Here is a 27147-nt window from a genome sequence, read left to right as displayed (position 1 = left end):
CAACGGCAGCAGAGTGGGAGAAGGCTCTAGCTCTGGCCGTGCTGTTTGCGACTAAAAGAAGATAGACGGAATATTCTAGTGTCTACAGAGGAGCGGAGGGATCGTGAGGGTGTATAGAGTGTGAACAGGTCAGCCAGGTAGGATGGGGCTGAGCCAGATATTATTTTGTAGCAGATACAGCAGCACTTAAATTGGATTCTCAGCTCTACAGGGAGCCAATGAAGTTTCTTTAGCAAGGGGGAACAGGACTGGGACCGAGGGGCTTTGCAGACAAACCGGGCTGCAGAATTTTGAACGCGCTGCAAAGGATGGATGACAGACTGAGGACAGCCAATGAGAACAGAATTTCCGTAGTCTAATCGAGAAAGAATGTAGGAGGAAACAAGGGTCTTGGTGGCATCTTCGGTAAGGTATGGGCGGATAGAACCTATTCTCTTAAGCTCGATGTAAGCGGACTGACAGACGTTTCATAAAACGACATTTTTACAGAAGCAAATGTGGTTAGACCTTTTCCCCTGTTTATGTGGATAAAGATATGTTTGAAGAAGCACCCACAGCAAAATGAATGAACATATTTGTATTTTGATATTTAATATAGAGTAATAATGTCAGTAAATCAACAAAAATGGCGTCAGAAAAATGGGAACAGGCTTGGTACATATATTGGAAGCTACGGTCCATTGACACGATAAATGTATTATGCATAATTTGTTGAAAAGTCACGTGCTTTGTGAAACGATAAAGGTTCGTTCCTGTGCAATTGTTGTTATTTTCTTTGTGTTTGAGACCCCCAAAAATGAAGTTGAAAACAGCCTTACGTACGCATCGAATGTTGTCACGTTCACTTAAATTTTTCCGACCTCTGTAACCAAATGAATTTCTTTATAATCACTAATTTTTTTACGATCAAGTCAACAAGTGCAGCTTGAAGTCGCAGAAAATGCATTCATTCAACCAAGGACACACTTTGGACGAATTTGATGTCTCAGAGAGTGTTTTGTGTCACACGTGATGGCTTAGTAACGGCCGTTTTCATTATAAGCTAGCATCAATTCAACTGAATGAAAGCATACATTTTCATGTTTGCCCCTTTGTTAATCACCCAGCCATACAGATGCGTGACGGTTTTTTTCACAATTTGTCGTGAATAATGACGTAATTCATGAAAAAAGAAGGTGTACAGTAGTACCTGCCATATCCGGTCACCCATTAGTCATTGCAAAGGTGACCGCAAATATCAGGTGGCCGTCCATTACAGGCCCCCTACTCCTCCAAAAAAAACCCAAAAACACGATCAAGTTTTCATGAAGAAAAGAAAGCGATCATCCATGAGCCGCCGATTCATTGTCTCTGTTAGTTTTGCTTTCGTTTATACATCTTAATTATTTGCGTGTTTAACTCGATCGTCCTGGCTAAGCTATTGTTTCGTATGTTTCTATGTGTGTTGTTTGGATTATTATATATGTATTTGAGTGTCAGATAAACAAGTGTTTCAAACTCACATCAGCTGTGATCGATCCGGAAGTGACTGCCGTAAATGTACATGTATGCGCATGTCTGTATTTACAGTTTGCGCATGCGTAAGTATTCATGTCGTCTGCTCGTGCTGTGCCGTCTGTGCACACAACACACACACACACACCACAGGCGCTCGCCCGCGAAAGTGACAAGTGGCCGTTAAGTGGCCGCTCCTGTCGAGTAAGAGGGGCACCTTAGGGCAAAAATCAGTGACCGTTGACCGCGTCAGACAGGTTAACGGCCATTAAGAGTCAATTATAGAAGGAAAACTCATTAGTCATGGGAAAGCTGGCCGCTCCGGGCAGGTTCACGCCCACGAAAGGGCCGGAAATGGAAGGGACTACTGTAGTTGACATTTTGGACGGCTACCGGCTAGCCTTCTGCTACCGGCGAGATGCAGACCCCGATTGCTTGAACTCCTGGGAATCTCACATGACAAGGTTGGTATTATTTTGTCGCTCATTCATTTATAAGCATGTTTGTAAAAAAAAAATCAAATTAAAATCACGCAAGTGTGAATTCCATGAAGTTCTTCAGCCCCACCGGGTTTCGCTTGATCAGTCCTGTAATCTCATGAAGTGAGCGTAACGGCATCTTCGGAATCTTGCGATTTAAAATAAAACCTTTTCTTAAAACAAAGGTGTACGCTCACCTAGATTGCTCCCTTATGACATTGTATTGCATTCTCAAAACCGAATATTATGAATCTGATGCTTTATCCAGTGACTAAGTTTTGTGCGCACCAGTGACAACACGAGACGTGTTGTGAATGATGTCTCCAGTAGAAGGCTTGAATTATCCCCCGGACAATTCTTCCTTGTACATCTGCCCTCTGAAAAATTGCCCCTATGACAAATGCCCCCCAGACAAATGCCCCAAACCATGGGCGGACGGTTGCCACCTGCAACCCCCCCCCCCCCCCCCCCCCCGACAACTGCCCCCCGAATACTCCCTCCCTCCCCAGAATCGTATGTGTGTGTGTATGTGTGCGTGTATGTGTGTGTGTGCGTGCGTGTGAGTGCATGTGTGTGCGTCTAGTCTGTGTTTGTTTCTGTGTTTGTTTTTCTGTGTGTGTTTTTCTGTGTGTGTGAGTGTGTGTAAGTGCATGTGCATACGTGCATGTGTGTGTGTGTGTGTGTGTGTGTGTCTTTTTGTCCCTCTGTGTCTATATATATATATATGGTCAGGAATCTGTCAAGGTGTCCAAATGCAAAAATCCTGTTCTGGATACTTTTATTACTTTGTATTTTATTCTGTTTTTAAATGAATACAATATAAACAATACAGTTATGAAGTATTCCTCATGCAGATTCTATCCATACCAAATTTATGTCTGTCAGTCGTCTGGATGCTGAGAAAATTGACTTTGTTCAAGAAAAAAAGCACCTTTTTGGGCACACAAGGCGTTACGCGAAACGCATGGTACATTGGGCAATTTGAATAACCAAGTTACTGATAAGGGTATCATCTCAATCTAATTTTTAATAGGTCCAGAAATGGATAGAGAAACATATGTTAGATTAATGAAAGTTTGATCTGAACATAGGTTTTGGATTTTGAACGTTCTTTTTTAGCTGGTCAGTACGTTACATTTGGTGTAAATAATCATGAAAAAAGGGAAACTATCTTAAAAAAATGTTTCTGGTCAAACTTACTTGAAAATCATTGCAGAGGAAAGTCATTAGGTAGGATGATTGTATTTATTTTTAAATTGAGCGAAAAAGTTGTGTTGGATGTAATTTAATTGTACTTCTAAGTTAAAAATATGCGTTTGGTGTAAATGAAATTGTATCTACTTGCCCAAACAAGTTTTGTCACAGTCTTTAAATAATGCCATAATACACAAAAGTGTGTGTTTTCTTATACCTCAGACACCTGGTAGTTAAACTATGGTCACAGGATTCCTAGTGCTTGCACCTGTTGGCTTGTAGAGAGACTTAAGTGAGGCCATCTGACAAGGGTGTAAATGTAACGTACATACTGAGAATACTTGAAAATGACAATGAATTTGTTTTAGAGACAGAAGATAACTTATCAGTGCTTAAGAACAACCAGCAAGACCAAACCTTTGTTTCAACATGAAAACAAGCACACTGAATGACAAAATTTACCTCAGAAGGACCACTGTTGGGACATTTTGGTGTAAATGTAACATACATCACCTTGTTTTTTTACTGAGACCATATGCAGCACATAATAATGCTAAAAACAGCACATAACAGTCTGTTGAGGGTTTATGAGCTAAATAAAAGATAAATGGAAAATTTCTTAAGTAAATTTTCATTTGATTAATATACTTACCCGAATCACATTAGCATTGAGTCCACTTGAGATGCTAAGTACTGAAAAACGCTAACCTGTCTAAGGGAAGCAACCCCATCACCAAAACGAAAGCGAAAGTAGCTTTGGTAATGAGCAGTACACTGGGAGTTACCTCCCATATTGGTGTGTACCACGTCACCTCCTATAACTCCACGTGGCTACCCTCATACGGCTTTTAAACAAACATCAAAACCATACGCGGGGCAGGCGGGAGGGCATACAATATGTGATTCGGGTAAGTATATTAATCAAATGAAAATTTACTTAAGAAATTTTCCATTAAATTACATATTCTTACTCCGAATCACATTAGCAGATAACATCAACAAGGCGGTGGGAAAGAAAAATCTAACTCACTCTAAAAACCTTGCCAGGAAGTGGCCCCATGCCAACAAGGCAGGAAGGGCCCGGTGGAAAGAAAATTCCAATTCAGCTAATCCTTAGCCAGGAACTGGCCCGCTGCCAACAAATCAGGAAGGAATCGAAGAAACGTCCTGAATGACAGCCAAGGAGTCTCTAAATCAAAACTAGCCAAAGAAAAAACCTCAGAAGGCTAGTAATCTGTGCCCAAACCCTCGTTCAAACCCACGGACGAAAAAGCAAAAAGGCACAGAGAGAGACCAAAGCTCTGGATTAAATGAACCCGAGCCGAGTAGAGGGGAAAGACAATCTGCCCCTCCCCCGCCCCCCCCTTTTTCTTCTTGGAAGGAAAAGTCAACAAGAAGCGTGGAAAAAAGAGAGTCAGCTCAAAGGAAGAGCGACCAATCACCACGTAAGAGAAAGAGAGAGACAACCGAGTACAAGGTACCAGAGTCCAACTCGATGACAAAAACTCACAAAGAGCGTAAGCGTACCAGAAGTTCCAAGAACAATAGAGTACGCAATACAGTCTGCTCGTAGGAAAATTTGAAAAAGAATCCAACCCCAGACTGAAAGCAAGACTGGTAAGCATACACGAAAAACCGTGAAGCCAAGCAGTCAAGAAAATTCCCGAGAAAAAGAGTTCTCCGGAAAACTGGAAGATACCTTCGTAGCCAAATCGAGAGAAACCTGAAATTTGGACGAAACAACCAGAAAATGTCTGTCCGTCTCTGAGAGACGGAAGGCCAGACAAAAGGCAAAACACCTTAGTCAATGTTGCCTGTGGTAGAAAGGTGACCTTAAAAGGAAACCCAACCTAACGGAAGTCGATCTGACTCTCCTCATTTTAGAATGAGGATGAAGAAAGCATAAGATCCGCAGTCACAGGCACCGGAAAAGCGAAGACAAGCAGCTAAAAGCTGAAGATCGACGCACAGACTAAGGCTGAGAGCCGCGACGCCCGTAACACAGAGGCTGTTCCAAATTACCCGCTGAACACCGGTAAAGGAACGACCCAAAAGTTTCGGAACATTAGCTAGCCCTCTGCCAAGAGGAGAGGACTAATCAAAAACTGAGAGAGATGGTCAGCCCCAAAGGATGATCCTTCAAACTGATATTGCCGAAGACAATGCCCCCTCAGAAAATCTGTATGTTACCTCCGAGGCCAACCCAAGCGAAACTTAAGTTTGGACGAAACATCAGAACTAGTCTTATTGCTAGAGAAAGACAGAGCCAGACTCAGCGAAAGACCCAGATCTAACACTGACGTCCCATCTCCTCCTAAGAGAGAAGGATGCGTCTTGAAACAGACACAACCGAGTCTCTCATAACTGAAAAACCAGTAGAGGAAGCAAAATCCGGGTCACCAGTAAAGGCGACCGCGGAGAAGCAAAGGACGAGTGTCAGACGAAGCCCGTGTAGCCAAAGCAAGCTAAAGCTGAGACTGTTCCGTAACTTGCCTTGAGGGACAAGAAAAAGAACAGAAACGGAAGGAATACCACTTCATGCATGGGATGAATTAGCCCAAAACCTGTAAAAGGTGGTATGCCACAGAAGAGGAATCTTCGAACCAGAGTAGGAAAACTCCCTCTTCACGAAAAAACGGAAGTTGTCATCGCCGTAAAGGCCCCCAAAGAGGGTGCCAAAACAGCTGATGCCCTTCCGGAAATAAAAGGGAAACTTTCGCCACAGCCTCCAGGGCAACCTGAGCTTTGACGGAAATCCCAAATAAGTCTGCTCGGCACCACAGAACACAGTCGGAGTGGACAAGCAGACGACAAAGACCAAAGTCACAGTCCAGCGGCATTAAAAACGATGCACGGGGTAACCAAAAACCGGAAACTCGTGTACCAGAGTATCACTTTGACTAATACTCTGATCGGTGTGAGAGTAAGGAAAAGCCAAGTGAAGAAAGCCCGAAGGCCGTTCATTGCCTCTGAAGTCATCCAACCCAGAGGCGAAAGTATGCAGGTAAAAAACCGGAAAAACCGGAAACCCGTGTACTCGGACATCGTCTTGACACCTCCCTTGACAAAGAGAAAAGGGTAAGACAAGCGCCCAGCCGCCCCCAAGGTTGTGTCTGCCCCAAAAATGGCCCAACGGAACCAAAAGTGGAGCAGGGACAGAAGGAATGCCACCCCGAAGATGTGCCAGCTTAGCCAGCACCTATAGGAGATGGAAAACCCCTGAGGGAGAATGTGCGAACCGGAAGGAGAAGTCATCACCCTTCGCGGAACGGAAATAAGCCACTGTCGACGGAGCAACCAAAAACGGAGGCCGCCGAAACCGATGCACCCTCAGAAAAAATAACAGGATTAAACCTCCACCTAAGCTCAAGTAAAAACTTTAGCATGAGCGGAAATCCCGACTATATCTCTTCTCTGACCCAGACTGAACTTCAGAATGGGCTAGTGAAGGACCTGGCCGAAGTCAACAACCCAGAGGCGGAAGGATACATGCAATAACCGGAAACCGGAAACCGTGTCTCTGGAAATCACCTGACTCATCCCTTGACTATAGAGGAAAAGGGTAAGCTGAGCGATCATCCAACCACCGTACCTGGAAGAGCGGAAGTCACAACACCCTCTGGGTGAGGCAAAAACTGCCCAGGCTGAGGCACAGAGTGCAACAAGGCCGACCGCTGTTGCTCTCTCTCTGGCTGAAAGAGCCATGAAAAGGGACAGCGTATCCAGCCAAAACCAGAAAAGCAGCCACTGAAACCACAGAATGCGGAAACAAGGACTGAATAGACTGAGGCCGAAAGCCATAAAGCCAGGAGGCCCGTCGGCGGTCCATCCCGTCACCGTCGCCTTCGCGTACGCGTGCAGGGGGACCTCCTATTCCGGCGAGGACTGGAAAAAACGCAGCCGCCGCAACCGCAAAAAGCGGGGACGAAGGCTGCATAGACTGAGGCCGGAAGCCATAAAGCCCAGAGGCCAGTCTGCAGTCCATCCCGTCACCGTTGGCAGAGAGAACAGGGAGGACCTATGCTTCCGACCAAAACCGGAAACGCAGCGGCCGAAAACAGCCGCCGCGTCAGGTCCATACCATCACCGTTGACAGAGCGAACGCGTGAGGTAGGACCCATGTTTCGGTCGAAACCGGAAACGCAGTGGCCGTAACCGGCCGCCGCATCCGGTCCATCCCGTCACCGTTGTCAGAGCGAACGCATGCGGGAGGACCTATGCTTCCGGTAAAACCGGAAACGCAGTGGCCGTAAACGGCCTCCGTTTCCGGTCCATCCCATCGCCGTTGCTAGAGCAAACGCATGAGGGAGGACCTATGCTTCCGGTCGAAACCGGAAACGCAGTGACCGTAAACGGCCACCGCTACTGTTCCGCCGCAGTCCGAGCCCTCGTGGGGTCATCGGAAGTGGCAGAACAGAAGTATGCTTCCGGCCGAAGCCGGAAACGTAGCCGACGAAACCGCGCAATGAGGAAGCGAAGGCTGCGAGGGTTGACTTCGCAATCCGGAAGGACCGGAAGTCAGTGAATGTTCCATCCGAACACAGCCGCCGTAGCGTGCCTGCGAAGGAGGACCATCACTTCCGGCGAAAGCTGCATCTCCTCTCCCATCCAATTCCAAACTCTGGAACTAAAAATAACAAGAGAGAGGACACCAAAGCCCCCTTCCACAAGAAGGGAGCACAAAAAACAACGGACGTGAAAGACTGCAAAAAGCACAAGTGCGAGAAGCAGAAACCTGCACGGACAAGGAGAGAGTTGCAGCCTAAACCGCAACCATCCCAAGCTAATAAAGGCGACGGCGGACTAAAGCTTAAGCTAGCCTTAAACGTCTGCCTAGCAATAAAAAGCTATAACCAAACATAGCTACTGATAAACGAATCCAAACGGACGAACTATCAGTAGCTAAAAATACGAATAAATTCGCACAAATTACTGAAAAAACATAAGTCCAACAGACAGAAAACTTCAGTAACTACAAAGTTCAAAGAACAACCACTAACCCAGCTTGTAAACTACAAAAGTAAACAAGCAACGGCTACCTACCAAAAACATTAAAGTCAGCCAAGCTAACAACTATGCAAATGGCGAAACACACACGGCTAAATTTACTGAAACACGCAAGACGTCAAAGGACCGCAACGTCAGTAAAACAGAATTCTCTAGAGAAACAACAAAATAACCATGCTTGCCGAACCCAAAGGAGGCCCGCACGGCTAAGTACCATTATTATGGAAGTTAGCAAGCTAACTCAAAACAATAACAATGGCGACAACGCAACAAGTCACTGACAAACAAGTCCGAACACGGACGAAAGTTCAGCAACAAAAGCGAGAAAGAGAACACAATACAGGAACGAGCTCACCAAACAGTAGTAGTGACGAGCAGACAGACAGGTAACATGGCCGGCAGGTGTCAAGAAACACAAGAGCAGACCATAGGAGCGAAAAATTCAGTGACCGTTCACTCAGAGGTGAAAAAATCGTATGAGGGTAGCCACGTGGAGTTATAGGAGGTGACGTGGTACACACCAATATGGGAGGTAACTCCCAGTGTACTGTTCATTACCAAAGCTACTTTCGCTTTCGTTTTGGTGATGGGGTTGCTTCCCTTAGACAGGTTAGCGTTTTTCAGTACTTAGCATCTCAAGTGGACTCAATGCTAATGTGATTCGGAGTAAGAATATGTAATTTAATTACCCTTCAAATGGACCTGCAGATCTTCGGAGCCTTCTGTATGTTACTTTACACCATCCTTTTGTGTAAAGATGTACACACAACCAAAAAGGCACAACCATTAATTTAACCCTTTATTTTGACTTGAGACAGGTAGCTTAGAACAAACAAGTTAGAAATACTGTTTAACTGATGTGAGCATAGCCCATTAAATGTAAATTCAGTACCTTGTACTTGCTGTTTGGTGTAAAGTAACGTACAGATCATGGGTAAAATTAACATTTGGTACCGTAGTGGAGTACCAACCTGACTATTCTATCGTGAAAAGGATTTGTTATGATTTCTTGTTTGTAACTCAAAAAACTGCAGACCAAAATAGTGTAAAAATATTTAAAGAGGGTGATTTGATAATAATTTCTACACAGCTGACCGTGCTTTTTTCAAATTAAGTAATAACCTGATGATTGAGGTTAAGGTTTGCAAAACAAATGACATGAATATTTACTGGAACCTTTTCTGCACTTCCATAGAGAATTTCATTGTTTTAAAAACAGTGTAAATAGGTAAATGTTGAATTGTAACTTTGATTCTGGGCTTTGGTGTAAAGTAACTAACGGATAAATGATTTTGCTTATATTGAGACAGGAGAAACTTTTTTCAAGTGTTGCTTTAGTACAGATCAACTCTACATTCAGCCATCAAGCCATTGGATAGTGAAACAGTTACCTAAAGCTGAACCTAAGAAAATGACAGCACCTTGAAATTATGTTATGGTGTAAATGTAACATAGTCATTTGTGCTTTATCTGCAAATATTTGATAAACCGAACACTTGACTGGAAAATAAAATGCTGCAATTGAAGGACAGGAATACCGAGATGTTTATTCATGTAAATTTAAGGAGGTTTAAAAAAGTCTAAAAATTGTAACACTTTTTGGACTCCTTCACAGATTCTTGGTCATATACTGTTCAAAAAAAGAAACGCATAGTTGCTACTTGCCAAATTTGTTTTATTTTTCGAAAAAATTAACAGAAAATCCAATATTTAGATTATTTGTTTGAAATTTGGTATGGACACAGTTGAATGCACACACAGTTCATTTGCATCTTCAAATCAATCAGTCAATCAATACGATTGGGTGCCGAGGCTGTCAAGTCAGTAGGGGGTGTGACTGCCTTGAGCAGCAACAACTGCCCGGCACCTTCTGGGCATCTACTGGATCAGATGCCGGATATCTTGCTGTGGGATGGTGTCCCACTCCTCCTGAAGTGCCTGCAATAGATCGCGGTGATTTGCCGGCGCTTCTTCTCGCCTGCGCACACGTCTGTCCAATTCATCCCAGAGGTGTTCTATCGGGTTCATGTCTGGCGACATGGATGGCCAGGGAAGCACCTGGACATGGTGGTCGGTGAGGAACTGGGTGGTGAGTCGTGCTGTGTGCGGGCGAGCGTTGTCCTGCTGGAATATGGCATCCTGGTCAGCCAGAAGAGGAAGGGCGTGTGGGCGCAGAATTTCCTCCACGTATCGCTGGGCAGTTATGCGCCCTTGGACGTGCACCAGGGTGCTCCTTCCAGCGGTATTGATCGCCCCCCACACCATGACGCCTCCACCACCATGAACGGGTGCCTCATCCACACAGTTGGGCGCGTAACGTTCGTTTACTCTACGGTAGACCCTCCTCCGACCATCATGTCGCTGGAGCAGGAAGTAGGACTCGTCGCTGAACCACACGTGTCTCCAGTGATTCCGGACGGTCCAGCGAAGGTGCTGGTTGCCCCACTGCACTCGGTTCTGGCGATGGCGGCGGGTGAGGACAGCTCCTCTGTGAGGTCTGCGAGCTCTCAAACCAGCTTCATGCAGGCGGTTCCGCACGGTCTGGTCCGATAATCGGTGTGGCCCGGGGAGAGCCTGGACAGAAGATGAGGCCGACAGGAAACGATTCCGGAGGTGGCGGAGCCGTATGAAGCGGTCGTGAGCAGCAGTTGTCGCCCTTGGTCTTCCCGCTCGTGGCAAGTCAGCAACGGAGCCAGTGGCTTGAAACCTGACCCATAGTCTACTGAAGGTGCTCTGGGACACGTGGAAGTGCCTGGCGATTGCACTTTGACTTTGGCCTGCTTGTAAACGACCCAATGCAATTTGGCGGTCTTCTCTGCTCAATCGGGCCATCTTTCGTCGCTGAATTGTCGTCTGATTTCTTTGTGGCGAACAATCCGCTTTTATGGGTTTTGGAAGACATGGTGAGAGCTCAATATTCCCCGAGTTTCACGAGATTACACTGAAGCATGACGAGTGGTCATGCCAAATGAGCAATTTTGACATTGTAGCCACTGATAACGCATGCGTCACGTGCAGAGCTCACTTGTGGCAATGGACGAAAGGTCGACGACCAGATAAACATTTTCTGCAGTTTGGTGGATATCCTTGTAGCCATATAACTAAATTAACCAAATATTACAAGCTATGCGTTTCTTTTCTTGAACAGTATATATGTGTCTGTTTGCACGTGCGTGCGTGAAATGTTAACACCTGCATGCGTGTGTTTTCGAAATGTGTATCTGTGTGCGTGCGTATAGAATAGAATTGCAAGTTAATTTGTTTATATATTTGGACAGTAATAATACAATCCAAAGATTGATACTATAAACTTTATATTGCAGGTATTTGACAGAAAGCCTGGTGAGGTGCACTTTGTTTCCATGAGTGGCAGATAAAACACATATGGACAGCACTTGCAGTATTAGTTGCCTTTTGCTTTAAAGCTGTGGTCTATTTATGACTTTCCGGGGCTACGAGGTTGAAAAATAGGGATACAATCATGTACAGAATTCTGTACAGCAAACACTACCCGAAACTCCACCTATACGGCGTGTATGACCTTGAGAGCTTCAGTCAACGCTTGAATTTTGCAGGGATAACATCCGGTTTGCTCTCTCAAGACTGATCATATTTTATCTTCAAGAGAGATCAAGGGGAAAAAATAAACGCCCCGGCGAAGATTCGAACTCTCGACCTCGAGTCTCATGTCCTAACCACTAGGCTACTGCGCCAATTGAGAAAAAGAAGGAAAAACATTGATATAAATTCATGTTATGTTATTCTTGAAGCAGCATGATTTATATCTCTATCCGCCCATTGTTCAGAAGTGAATACATGTATAACTATTTTTTAGATGTCTGTTTTCAACTGCACAGAGCTTTGGAGAGATTCAATTACTGTTCTTGTCATTTTTGTTGCATGTTGTAAATAGAGATATCGCAGCTATTTGCATGGCGCGAATGTCGTGTAGCATGAAGGTGTAAACATGTACTGCGATTCCGTGAAACATGTTTGCAAATAAAGGCAAATTGCAAATAAAGGCAAATTTTAATGGCAATTTTGACGTTTTTGCAACGCATGAATGGTAATTCAAGTGTAGAATGATATAAAATTATCTTTTTTTTTTATCTTTGACAACACTGGTGAAGTGGCCTAGCGGTTAAGACATCGGCCCCGACATTTCGAGGATCCGAGGCCTTCGAGTTCGAATCCCTGCCAAGTCGTTTATTTTTTCTGCTCGATCCTTCTTGACAAATATGCTCAGCTCTGAGAGAGCAAACCAGATGTTACCACTGCAAAATTCAAGCGTTGACTGAAGCTCTCAAGGTCATCTTGCGTTTTCGGGAATTCCAAACCGTTTGCGATATGAGCCGTTTGCATACACCCGTCTGCAGCACACTGAAGTTAGGAGTACGGGAGACAACTCCAACTGACTATATTAAGTCTTGCGTCTGCTTTTGGTTTCAGTTTGAGACATTTTGACGAAGCGCATTGAATTATGCCACCGAAATAAAATGTAGGCCTACCACAGATCAACAAAACGCTGAAGACCTTTGGTTTTCCAACGGCATCCTGTGCTACGTTTGGGTCAAAAACAGCTGAAAACGCGGCGAGCGTCATTCTTGAAGATGACAGTGCCAATGACAGTGTCGCCGCTGAAACTGACACAACCACGAAAAGAGAAATTTTGTCTTTTGTACAGGACATGGTGTCGGCACAGCAGGAAATTCGCAGAAATGGTCTTTTAACTATTCATGACTGAAGAGACGTATACTGCTTTGTCGAATCTGTGTAGAAACGGACTCTTTTTTTTTTCTTCTCAGTATTTCATTTTCTAGTCAAATCATGCAGTTTGTGAGACAATTAAAAAAAGAGTGCCGAAGGTTTTGGTTGCTTTTTAGATGTTTGTTTCTTTTTGTCTGTGTCCTATTTGGAACTAAATTAATAAAACAATGTATGCAACAATGTTCGGTGTATATAATTATACTATATATATATGTGTGAGTGTTAAAGCATGTGTATGTGCACATGATTTTGGAGCCATTCCAAGGACAATGTTTTGCACAAAATTATGATGTCCTATTGGAATTTCTGAAAGCGGTCAAATGTCCTATTGATTCTGAAGAGCTCAGGTCATTTTTGTCCTATAGGTGTGAATTTGTAACAACATCCCTGCTTGACCTCTCACCAATTCATTGTAAAGTGCTTAGAGAACGTCAAGCGCTCTATAAATCTCCCATATTATTATTATTATTATTAAAACAAATCTTTTGTGCGAGAGATTGAAGGAGCTAGGAAATGTCAAGAAAAAGCCACTCTTTTTTGCTTACTTAACCTGAGTGAACCTACAACAAGAAATCTATACCTCTGCTAGCTTGGACTAGGTGTTTATCAAAATCACACCTTTCTGGTAGTGTGTTATTTTTGCCAACCTGAAATTTGTGTCAAAATAAGAGGATTCCAGTTCTTGTCCCCAGAGCCCACAATTTTCCTTCTGCTGCCAAAGATGGGAATCAATAAATGCGACAGCTAATGTCAATAGTCCCACGCTATCACAACTTACACAACACAGCCATTAATGATTGAATGGTTCTGTCGCAGTTGCTCTGTCATTTTATGGCCATTTCTGAAATGCCCCAAAGTGCTGTTTGCTGCCATGATGCTGTAACATAACTTGCGTTGAGATTCTGGTTTTATACACTCAGTGCCTAGCTATTCTGAGCGAGTTATGGCTACAATAATGTCACTAAACCAATAAAGGATATTGTTCAACAGCGTGAAACAACAGACTGACACTGTGACACAGTATGCATGTTTTAAGACAAGTTTACTTTGAGAATGTCTCGTTTTGAGAAAAATCAAACGTTCCAAAATTGTAATCTTTATAAGTTTATTGCTTTTTGATTACATACTCACACGTTTTCTCTCAGTTTTAAAAGTAAGTTGGTTTAAAATGCACAGCTTTACACACTCAAAAAACCCATACACACACAATATCATGCAAAAAGAACGCATAGCTATGCTCAGATTTCTGCATCTGGAAAATGTGGCTTTCTCATTATTTGAATGGACTGTGCAGACAAAAAATAATTCCATTTACACAAACAGTGTCAGTGGTCCGAACAGTTTCTTTTTAAGCTGTAAATTAATGGTGATCTAAGATCGTTTCCTCTGAATTAAAAATTCATTCTTTTATTCTTTCTCGTTTTTGTTTTGTTTTTTGTACTCTTCAAACACTGGCTTATAAAAAAAAAATTATTTTGCTGTTCAAATTCTGGCTTTTAATTATGATTCTTGTTCTTGCATATATTTTCTTTTCTTGTTTGTTTGTGATGTTGCTTTTATTGTTCATCTTCCGCTGCAGTGAATGAGTACTTGTACTTACGTGAAACACTAAAAGCAAAGCAATCAGGGTAGTCCTTGAAGAGTCGAGTAAGCAGGGTGCTCTTGCCGCTGCCTGACGGTCCACTGACCACAACTGGCCTAACAAGATTGGCCATGGTAGACTTTAATGTTACTGCTCCAAGCCTGCCTGCAACATCAAAATACAACAATACTGGTAACCAGAGCTCACATTATTCAGAAATATTCCATATTTTACGATTTGATATTTTAATATTCCGGAAGAAAATCAGTTAAACCACTCAGCCCTTCCAACTGTGAATTCATGCATCTGGTGGTTCTACCATACATCAAATGTATTCCAAATTGTTTTTTAACTATAGTCATTATTGATTGAACTTAGTCTGATTGGTTGCTTTCACTGAGGTAACTTTTTGTGGCTCTCGATCATTATTTGCAATTCCTTAAAAGTTAACAGTTTTACACAGCTCTCACGAACAGCATTCTTTGCAAACAAAAATGAAATTGAAAGAAATAGTCAGCTCAACTTTCAAATTTTATGAAATTGAAAATGAATCAAAAATAACAAAAGCTAAACAACCTTTACATTTTACAACAATTTCAACTTCAATATTGGAGTTTTCTACAGTGCTTACTCAAGTTACTGTCAAACCACCACAGGAGTAATGTCCTGCTGTCAGCTAAGGAGTATAATCCTATTTCCTGCCCGTTCTCTTCCTCGGCTCCCTAAGTCTTAAATCTTAATTCTCAGTTACTGTAGGCAAGACCAAGGGATATTTCCCTTCACCTTTTTCCACGACCTGTCTCCAACAGCTCACACACAGGGACTGAGTATAGGGATGTAAAAGTTGTATTGATTTCCTCCTCTCTCCTCCCCTCTCTCTTAGCTGCAGGACTGTCAGACTGGCCTGCTGATCAAACCATTCTCCCCTGCTTGTTAATGGCTCAGCTCTGTGCAGTATTAGGTTCATCCCTTACTGGGCACTAAATTATATGGTTTCTCACAACAAATTTCTGCAAAGAAGGAACTGGCAACCTCAGCTAGTCAGGGCTGCATGTCTTCCAGTAGTCATAACTTGAAGAACAAGTTTCAAGGTTTTCAACAGAAGATAAGTGAGAAGAAGAAAAACTTGAAGTGCAATGTAAGCTAAATCATTCTATTTTCTAATAACTGCAATACCTCAAGGCAATGATATTATTCTAATCAATTATTTCTCAGTCATTAACACATAAAAAGCTCTCCTTCTCCCCCCCCCCCCCCCCCTCCCCATGCATAGAGTTTATCTAGGCTTTTGTTACTGTTATTGGTTTAAGTTCAACTTAAATAAAAAAGGAAGCAAGGTTTTAAGTATACATTAAGAGCATTATTGGATAAATAATTGTTACTTTGGCAACAAGGGAGTCTTGGGAAAGAATCACAGTGTGAAGGATTGTGATTCCTGGGCCAAGAGGATTTTACTCCTCAGCAGTAATTGCTGTGTGGTCGGCACTCGATCTCTCTCTCTCTATCACTCTCTCTCTCTCTCTCTCTCTCTCTCTCTCTCTCTCTCTCTCTCTCTCTCTCTATCACTCTCTCTTTCCTGCACATTCTTTGTGTTGTCAATTTGCAGTCAAATGAAAACCAAAGTCATCGTCAAAATAGAAGTCAAGCCAAGGGAATTTGATGCATTAATTGTTACAATTCAGGCCAGCAGCACAAAATTATGCCAGCTGCACAAAAATACACCATTATCAGATTATGATCTTTGTCCCTTGCAGACTGACGAATGCTTCAGCACAAATTATTTGCAACAGTATCCATTTTTGACTCACCTGAATAATTGTTGAGTATTAGGATTTATATGTGTCCGTCCGTATGTCATTGGTTAATAACCTTAAATTGTTCCAATGGTGTCAGGTTCTACATGTACGTAGGGAGTTCTGGAAGTCCTTTGACTCCAAGCTCCTGGCAACGCCTCATGATATTTACATGAATGACGTATGCATACTGCAATCTTTCATCAGCGATGACACAAATTTTCATGTATTTCAAAGTTTCCTCTGCCAAGAAAACAGCTCTTAAAGAACACTACCCGTCCATGTTTGCTTCCCTGTCATGGAGCTCCAAAAAAGGGAGTTTACAACAATGATGTATTAATTAACATATCTGAAAGGATCGTTATGTTTCTCACGCCTACTGCATATTGTAGGAATTTGGGGGGAAGAACGCTCCTTCCAAAACGAGTACTTATAACTGGTACAATGTATTTAAATCGGGTAGACACGTCTTCAAAGATGACACCCGCCCAGACCGACAGTTGAATGCTGTTACTGCAACAAACGTTGCTGCCGTTCAAAAGTTAAAGAGAGATGATGCACGAATCACACACACGGAGGTATAAAGGACACATAGATAACTTAATCGGCATCCATCGATGTGATCTGGCATAAGCCTTTAATGGGTACACAAGCGTTGCAGACAGTGGGTGCCCATGCTCTTGTTGGTGTACAAAAAGGGTTATGTCTCGCAATGTGCATAAATATAGTCTCCAATTGTCACTATAGAGAATGTACAGATTTTGTGAAGGTTGTCACAGGCGATGGAGATTTGGGTCTATCAATCTGACCCCGGGCAACACATCAATCAGCCGTTTTGATGTTCCTAAACGGCTCCACCCCTATCAAGTATTGTTAATCTCGGAACACTGGCAAGAGGGGGTGGTTCCATTTTTTTAACAAGAAGGGCAAAGCCCATACGACTCACATGCTTGACCTTGACCTTTACATGACCTTGACCTTCAGGGTCAAGGTCAAATAACTAAACCTAGCAATGACATCATACACTAAGAACTGCTTTACACATTTTTCCTACCAAAATACATGTGACCTTGACCCAAGGTCAAGGTCATCCAAGGTCATGCAACACAAAGCTGTTAATTCAAGACATAGGAAGTACAATGGTGCTTATTGGCTCTTTCTACCATGAGATATGGTCACTTATAGTGGTTCACTACCTTATTTTGGTCACATTTCATAAGGGTCAAAGTGACCTTGACCTTGATCATATGTGACCAAATGTGTCTCATGATGAAAGCATAACATGTGCCCCACATAATTTTTAAGTTTGAAACAGTTATCTTCCATAGTTCAGGGTCAAGGTCACTTCAAAATATGTATACAATCCAACTTTAAAGGACCCTTGCGACCTTGACCTTGAAGCAAGGTCAACCAAACTGGTGTCCAAAGATAGGGCTTACATTGCCCTGTATAGCATACATAGCTAAGGTTGCCATTCTCGATAACTTCAGAAAAAATGCGAAAATGTGAAAAATGGTCGTTTTTAAGACAACAATTACGGCCCCTGTGACCTTGAACTTGAAGTGAGGTCAAGTTGCCGCACATGTTTTTTGAGATCTTGTAACCTTACTGGGAGAATGCAAGTTTCCAGTACAAAGGACTTAACATTTCTTACATACTGCTTGACTAAAATCTTTACAAAAATTGAGTATATTCTATACAAGAAACACTTAACAAGGGTAAAAGGAGAAACAGAATCCGTTAGTCGCCTCTAATACGACATGCTGGGGAGCATCGGGTAAATTCTTTCTCGGCCCAACCAATATGGGACTCCCCCTAACCCGCGAGGGGTTCCGCTCACTATATTTTCCTGAATTGGCCCCTTTCGACGTTTTCCTGTTTTTACATTTAAAGAAAATGCTCCGAGGAAACCGTTACGAGAGCGGCTGACTACTGCTGTCCGAGAGTTAACGAGGGTCATTGAGGGTATCAGCAAAAACACTTGCGCCGACATGTTTGAAAGGTATTTCTACAGAATGTTAAAGTGTGTTGCAGCTGTGGAAAGATCCTTCGAGAAAATGGCGTGGTCAAATTAACCGTGAGCTCTGCGATAATATGAGATTCTAAGGACTTGCAGAACAGCCCTCGTATCAATGTTCTCAAAACCAACAAACTTCTGCCAAAAAAGTGAGATGGTTAAATGTATATATATATGTAGGCAACATAAAACGAATGGCAGAACAAGAGTCGATCAATGTGCATTTTTTTTAATTTAAATTGTAACAAATTCTTTTTACAAAAAAAAGGCCTAATTTTTATTTGTATTCATGAACAGATCTACATTTTATGAAAATGTACACTGAAAGCAAATAACTGGGTTTTCTTCAATTATTTTTTTCAATTTTATTTTATGGGATGCATAAAGATAGATTTGTAGGCTTCAAATTCAAGGGGATCTTGCCACTCTAAAACTAGGATAGTCATTACCAGGAGGCAACTGCCCCGTTTTTACACATGATCTCATCAGCAAAAGAAACTCTACAACTAGCTCAGCACAAGAAAATGTCAGGATGCTCTTTCAGCAAGCAAGAAATGGTCAATGCGTGTGCATGGGACAATGAGAGCGTAGGATCAATGAACGAGGATGCACTTCAAAGGCCCTTTATCAGAGATTCAGACAAATGGCAGCGGAGCACTTCCACTAATTAAGTGATATGACTTCCTGGTTGACAAGGTACAAATCACAATGCCGATACAAAGATCAGTTGTCAACTTCAAGCTACCTTTTCTTCTCTGCTTTACCCAATTTTCTATCTTTCTTCAGTCAGGCAGAAGTGGGTGGGACTCTTGAGTCTGATGGTCAATTTTCCTCTGCTCCTCTTTTTTTTCTTTTATTTTTTATTTCCTTTTCCCCCCTGTTGTCATTAATATTACAAAAATGGATACTTTAGCAAACAATTTGTGCCGAAGCATTAGTCAGTCTGCAAGCAACACAAAGATCATAATCTGATAATGGTGTAATTTTGTGCAGCTGGCATAATTTTGTGCAGCTGACCATGTAACAATTAATGCAACAAAGTCCCTTGGCTTGACTTCTATTTTGACAAAGACTTTGAATGTGCAGGAGAGAGAGAGAGAGAGAGAGAGAGAGAGAGAGAGAGAGAGAGAGAGAGAGAGAGAGAGAGAGAGAGAGGGAGAGAGAGAGAGAGAGAGAGAGAGAGAGAGAGAGAGAGAGAGAGAGAGAGAGAGAGAGAGCCGACCACACAGCAATTACTGCTGAGGAGTAAAATCCTCTTGGCCCAGGAATCACAATCCTTCACACTGTGATTCTTTCGCAAGACTCCCTTGTTGCCAAGGTAACAATTATTTATCCAACAAGAAGAGCAAACGCTCGATCGAGTCACTTTCGCAGTTCTGAATATTATATGAGGCATCAGATGGACAGGAAGAAATTGCTATTCACAACACAATGAGTCACGTTCACATAAAATTTGAGCCCGGTCACTTTTATAGTTTCCGAGAAAAGCCCAACGTTAAGTTGTGTGTTGCCGAACAGAAAAGGCTAGTTATCTCCCTTGTTTTTCTGATAACGTTCGTAAAAGGCTACAGATGTAAATACTTTGATGTAAAGAATAATCCTACAAAGTTTCAATCACATCCGATGAACTTTGTCAAAGATATAAAATGTCTAATTTTTCCTTTGACGCTGACCTGTGACCTTGAAAAAGGTCAAAGGTCAACGAAACCATCGTTAAAGTGTAGAGGTCATTGGAGGTCACGACTAAACAAAATATGAGCCCGATCGCTTTGATAGTTTCCGAGAAAAGTCCAACGTTAAGGTGGTGTCTACGGACGGCCGGCCGGCCGGCCGGGGCCATCCGGCCAGACTAACACTGACCGATTACATAGAGTCACTTTTTCTCAAGTGACTCAATAAAACTCTTAATGTATACTTAAAACTTTGCTTCCTTTTTATTCAAGTTGAACTTGAAACATGAAATAATCTTCAACACTCAAGCACTGGTCAGTAGCAATGCACTGAATAAAAAGTGTACAATTGCAGCATTTCCTTGCTATGTAGATCTGTAGATCAACGTGGTATTGATCAATATTCTGCAGAGAATAATAACCTACTTGTAAAAATTGATCCTGCCATCAAATTATTTCATAGGTTTACAGAACTGTGAAATGCATCTCCTACAGTTAAAGCACATTGAATTAACACAGTAAAAGTGAAGAATAAAGTGTTGCATATTTGATAATAATAATGTCTACACAACAATCATACACTAAAATAATTTAATTTTACACAAGTTGTGTAAAGCGAAATTAATACATTGAGTCTAAACTGTTATACTAACAGAATAAAACTGAAAGTAAAGCAATTTTTTTCACCAAGACAATAGGTTTGTTGATAGAAGAAAATGCTGACACATTCAAAGCGGCCTGCAGACTCGGCTTTGAAGTAACAGCCAGTATTGCGCAGTGTGCTTGCACAACAGGAAAGCTCGCTTTTCTTTATTCTTTTTAACTTTCTGAGCTTGTTTACAATCCAAACATAACATATAACATATATCCCATGACCTCCGTTCTTTGTCTCTGTAAATGTACTCTCTAGAGGTATATTTCTTGTATTTCCATTGTTCTCTTGTTACATCTATGATGTAACTATTGCACTCTTATAACACATAAAATAGAGGATAAATAAGGGTGCACGAAATACATTATAGCTGCAGGCTCTACTTTCTGTCGTCCTTGACATTCCAAAATGCACATGTAGAGGTCTATAGACCGGATGTGCAAGGGGTAACCACGCTTTTGAGAACTTGCGCGAGAGTCGTTCAGTGTTATAGCTGAGTTTTAGTCTCGACTTGCCGAGACTATCATCGTAGCGTCATAGATTTCATGACGTCTGTCGTCCATCGCGTCATAATTAAGGGGACATAATCTGTTATGTTTCCTTCTATTCGCTGTTCTATTTCTCTCTTGTGATCAACATGACATTAAGCCGTATGTGTTTGAGTGTGTGTGCTTGTGCTCTCAACTAAAACAAAAGTCAAACTAGCAATCGTTAAAAACCCAGTCCGTCCGACCAGCACTGCTATGTTCAGACTATGCTCATGTAAAGTTACAGCGTGCCCGGTACACACGCCCTTATCAGTACATCATCGACAACGAGTGTTCTCTGGACAAGCTGTTTAATGCATTTTGCGAGTATTTCTAGCTTTTCTGCGGTGCAGTAGGCCCTATAGACGATGAAGGTGTCCAAGATCTCAGGAGATGCGTGTGTAACCACTAGGTATTCAGTCAAATCCGTGTAAGAGGCTTTCACAGGGACAACCAAGCCACCATTATGCACCGATTTGACATAGATCAACAGACATGCCTTTAGAATAAAGTATGTGCAGAGGTGCCTCATCTGAACAGACAACTAAAGCTTGATGTTTCCGTCACACTTTGTCTTTTAGATCTTCATGGGATATACAGGTTACAACACTCGTGATTTTTTATATGGCTTGTATTTCAGTCAAGACCCAGCGGGAATATCAAAGGGACTCACTCGCCAGAGGCTCGTGAGTCCCTTGATATTCATCCGCTCGGTCTTGACTGAAATACAAGCCATATAAAAAACCACTCGTGTTGTAACCTTCCCTTATAATAGGTATAGGGACACTTTTCTCTCTCCTTTGCTCTGCTAAGAGATTTTTTAAATCTCGGAAGTAAGTCTCTGCTGACTTTCAGTTGTTTCTTTCACAACTTTGATTGTGTGTATATAATATATATATATATATATTTCTGATGTTTTATATATATATATATATATATATATATATATGGGTCATTCTCAGTCATGTCCCAGAGGGGGGTGACCAACTTCATGAAAAAAGTACAACCAGCATTTGCCATCAAATCAAGAATATGCTGTTTCTGTTGTGTGTCTCGGGCAATAAATCTATATGTTTTCAAACAATATTTGACTACTGTTTCCTTGTTTATCTGTTTGACCTTATAATTTGCTGAAAATCAGCTGATTGAAAGCGGCCATTTTGTGACATTAATCCTCTCCTGACGAAAAACAGACGTTTATCTTCAGTTAACTAAAAGTGAAGAGTGCAAACAAAGTGTACAGGTGCAAAGAGGTTGAATCTGCACATGTTTATGATCACAATATCAGTTTGTTTAAAAATCGTTGTCTTATTGAGCAATTCAACCAGGTCCAAAATGCTGTTCGGTCGGGGAATCGTGTTACAAAAGTACCCGGCACAGAAAACGACTCCATTTAGGTACATACTGACAATGTGTTCGACCTACCTTGCAGTGACATTTTATTCGTACACATGACTGCGACACAAACACAGCTTGGCTTTCTCGATTTGGTGTCACACATTTTATGCCTCGACCGAACGTTTCTTTGTTATAATACAGCAACATCCAAACTCTTTATTATTTAAATTAACGTTTGATGGTCTTTTTGTAGGTAAAAATTTTTTTTTAAATAAATAAATAAATATTAACCAAAATATTATTAAACAAGAAGGGCAAAGCCCATACGACTCACATGCTTGACCTTGACCTTTACATGACCTTGACCTCAAATAACTAAACCTAGCAATGACATCATACACTAAGAACTGCTTTACACATTTTTCCTACCAAAATACATGCCCAAGGTCAAGGTCATCCAAGGTCATGCAACACAAAGCTGTTAATTCAAGACATAGGAAGTACAATGGTGCTTATTGGCTCTTTCTACCATGAGATATGGTCACTTTTAGTGGTTCACTACCTTATTTTGGTCACATTTCATAAGGGTCAAAGTGACCTTGACCTTGATCATATGTGACCAAATGTGTCTCATGATGAAAGCATAACATGTGCCCCACATAATTTTTAAGTTTGAAACAGTTATCTTCCATAGTTCAGGGTCAAGGTCACTTCAAAATATGTATACAATCCAACTTTGAAGAGCTCCTGTGACCTTGACCTTGAAGCAAGGTAAACCAAACTGGTATCAAAAGATGGGGCTTACTTTGCCCTATATATCATATATAGGTGAGGTATTCAATCTCAAAAACTTCAGAGAAAATGGGAAAAATGTGAAAAATAGCTGGTTTTTTAGACAACATTTATGGCCCCTGCGACCTTGACCTTGAAGCAAGGTCAAGATGCTATGTATGTTTTTTGGGGCCTTGTCATCATACACCATCTTGCCAAATTTGGTACTGATAGACTGAATAGTGTCCAAGAAATATCCAACGTTAAAGTTTTCCGGACGGACGGACGGGGGGGACGGACGGACGGACGACTCGGGTGAGTACATAGACTCACTTTTGCTTCGCATGTGAGTCAATAAAAAGGAGAAAAAAGAAGAAGTTTCTTTTTAACTTTTTTTTCATAATTTATAGTTTTGCCACACCCTATAATGGCCTATTCTGTTACATATATCTAGTTTTGAACGATTTTCTTTTAACTTTATTATTCAATGTCTATGTCACGCTTTTGGACCATGACTCTGAGAATGACCCATATATATTATAGCAAACATTAGTTGAACAGTAAAAACAAACAAACAAGATAAGTTGAACAGTAAAAACAAACAAACAAGATAAGATGGCTACCCAAATTTTTGGTCAAAGACCTTCCTCCTATATGTTTTTGGACTCAGGAAATGATAAAGAAATTACATGCAGGCCACGTGTCTGCGCACTGTGTATTGTGTGTGTGTGTGTGTAGGTGCATTTGCACTCGCAAAGGTACATGCATGCACATGCAGGCCATGTGTCTGCGCACTGTGTATTGTTTGCTTGCTGCTCATGTTCAGTTATAACACTAACAGACCGATCAAAAATCAGCCCTGAAAGTGGCAAGTAAAATGGCGAGTAGAAACATATAAGTGGCGAGTAAAAATTTGCTCTCTTGCTAGTAATTTTTGTTGGACTTTCAGGCATGGAAATTCTGTAACTTTCAAGTTTTAGGTCAGCTGATTTAAGCAGGGACAAGATTATGACCTCTGAAACTTGACAGGTTTTACTTTTAGTGCTGCTTACAGTTATACTGAAGTTACAACAAGTTCAAGATAAACAAGTACATGTACTATTAGCATTAGTACATGTATTAAAGGCATATGTACGCGCTCCCGTGTTTACAAAGTGTAGTTTGCCCATAATCGATGTCAAACGCACCATAAGACCATGTAATGACGATATGTCGCCATGCGCGGACCATATACATGCATGCATTACAGCTTGTTCTAGCCTCTGAAAAAGTGAGGATGTCAACAAAGACGCGGAGTTATTTCCCTTGCGTCAACGTTCCCTCTGTTGGCAAATCTATAAATAGGACGATCTAGATCAAAATAAAAATTCAAATATCTCAACATTTAAGGGGTCCTAGACCACAATATCTTGCAGGGAACTTAATTTAGCATGTCTCCAGCTGTTGGTAAAGCAATTAGCGTGTATAGTCATCGAGTACATATGGCTTTAAATTACTTATATATGCACGGAACTGTTCATGCCCCGGGCTATGCCTCTGGTTCGTCACTTGTCAGCTAAATTCCCAGACTATATAAGAACTGTGAACAATGGTCCCAAGGTCCTGTGAGATTCAAAATAATAAAGTTGTTAAAAAATGTCTTCTCGCTTATGTCTTGATGTAGAGAGATCAATTTACCAGTGAGCATCATTTTGGTAACTGAAAAACTTATCTAACTGAGCTTTTTTTTTATTATAGCCAGTAATTAGCATTAATTTCTTACTTTCTTATTCTCTGTGTGTGCATTGATAATTAATTTTTGATTATAGTCCTTCAACTTGTTCAAGATTTTTTTGATTTTGTTTTAATGATAAATGAGTCTCCTGCTCAAATCGGAATCTAATACAACTAGTATTTTAAATTAATAATGTAATTACTACATGTATGCATATTAGCTTCAACACATACTACTGTTAGTGTAACAAGGTAGCACTAGTAACTAACAGGAAAGATTTCAGGCTAATCCCACAAGTGAATAAGGTATTCAATGTTCATTAGGTAATACACGGCCTAAACAAACTTGACGAGCACCAAACACTAAAACAGACACAGATCTTATCATAAATCGATAACACGTACTCTAGAGTCTAAAGCTGTATCTCTACTTAGCTCATATTACACTATTAATAAGATCAAATCTATCTATGCCGCCCCAATTACAGCCCCGGACTATGTGCAGGAAAATAAGCTTTTCTTCGGAGTTGCTGATGCGTGGCGAACACCTCCGCTCCTCTCACTGTTTGGTGACAGTGACACGTCTTGACTCATAACTGTGTTAGCGTGTAACACTTGTATGAATTTTTGGTTGAATTTTTGGCCTATATGATGAATAAGACAACCTTCTACATCACGAAGGCTGTCGAAGAGTACCCCCTATACACTTTAAAAATAATTACTCACGTGGCTGTGATGCACTAAAGGGAAACAAGGAAAGAGCAGTTACCTATCCTGAGCCGCGACAGCACACGGCTCGCCGAGATTGTCATCGACAACATTCAAACAGTGGGAGTTGTTGCTAGCACTTTTGGCCACATGTAGCACAATGATTGTGGTCTTGGAAGTGGACCTGAAACGTGATGCCGCGCGCATTTAAATGACGCTTCCTGTTCTGTAAGCCAAGAGCAGAGATTATGCTCTGTTATGAGCGTATCAACACGACCTGACGTTGATTAACTTAACTTAACAACAACAACAACAACAACAATCGTCTCAACGAGATACCTTGCTTGCCAGGCTTGAACTCAGTTGTACAGATTCTGCAATGATCTATAATTATACTGACCCCGACGAAGCATTTGATTTATGGTACAACTTGTTTATAAAAGTATATGATAAACATGCACCATTTCGAACCTCTCGTGTGCAGCAACATCCCAAACCTAAGTGGCTTAGGCCTAAAAAAAAAAATAGGTGTGGTTACGGTAACCCGACCTACCCTATTTTTAGGGGCCGATCCTATAACTTTTTATTACATTTGTCAACAAAAACACAAAAAAAAAAACGAGTGCAAAAAACGCAATGAAAGCGAAAGCGCCCGTGTCGCACACTTATTTCCCTGTCAAGTACCGTACTTTCCGGGTCATAAGGCGCGACTTTTTTCTTCGAGTTCGACCCCTGCGTCTTGTATAACGAAGCGCCTAATCCGTGTATGAAATACGAAAAAAATCAAAGAGACCGCTTGAGTACCAGTCAAACAACTTGTGATAATGCATGTTTCAGCTACTAGGTACTGCCCTGCCTTTGATCTGGCCGCACACACAGATTTCCACTCTGTTAAACTCGGTCACTGACCGGTCACTGACCCCGATGCAGGAAGTGTTTCCTCTCTCAGATATGACAGGGGAACCACCTCTCATGGCAAAAACTGGGTCATTGACCCCTGGGAAGAAGGTCGTGTCTTTTAACAAGGCCACCCAGCTATCACAATGCCTTTGGTCACTGACCGGTCACTGACCCCGATGCAGGAAGTGTTTCCTCTCTCAGATATGACAGGGGAACCACCTCTCATGGCAAAAACTGGGTCATTTTGGTGCGCCCTATTGGCCCCCTGCGTCCAATGGGTGACTGGATTACAATTTTTTTTTTAAAAGAAGGGGGTGCGTCTTAGATAACAAAGCGCCTTGTCACCCGGAAAGTACGGTAGGTTTAATTTGTACACATTAGAAAAAAAAGTTTAAAAAAAAAAAAAAGTGATTGCCTACCTACCTACCCTATTTTTTTGGCTATGTTACCGTAACCACACCTATTTTTTTTTTGGCCTTACAGACGACATTCAACATGCGATTGATTACCGCGATTTTCTTAAACGGAAGGGAAA

General features: G+C 41.7%; 1 protein-coding gene across 3 annotated transcripts in view; it reads right to left on the bottom strand.

Annotated features, from left to right (window-relative positions):
• The window catches only part of LOC138959039 (uncharacterized), a 62041-nt gene extending 36159 nt beyond the window's left edge, over positions 1 to 25882 (bottom strand). The window contains exons 1-2 of one of the 3 annotated variants that reach the window (XM_070330400.1): positions 25774 to 25882; positions 14542 to 14688 (exon numbers count right to left, since the gene is read on the bottom strand). In XM_070330400.1, the coding sequence (XP_070186501.1) occupies positions 14542 to 14688; positions 25774 to 25825 (199 nt within the window). In that variant the 5' untranslated portion in view covers positions 25826 to 25882. Of the gene's footprint in view, positions 1 to 14541; positions 14689 to 15306; positions 15390 to 25730 lie in introns of those variants that run through there. The other 2 variants (XM_070330401.1, XM_070330403.1) reach the window with 2 other exon arrangements.
• Positions 25883 to 27147: the final 1265 nt, after the last annotated feature.

This window comes from Littorina saxatilis, linkage group LG2 (assembly GCF_037325665.1).
Source record: "Littorina saxatilis isolate snail1 linkage group LG2, US_GU_Lsax_2.0, whole genome shotgun sequence".
NCBI lineage: Eukaryota > Metazoa > Mollusca > Gastropoda > Littorinimorpha > Littorinidae > Littorina > Littorina saxatilis.
Note: the sequence above shows the minus strand (reverse complement) of the source record. Positions and strands in the feature narration are given on the sequence as shown.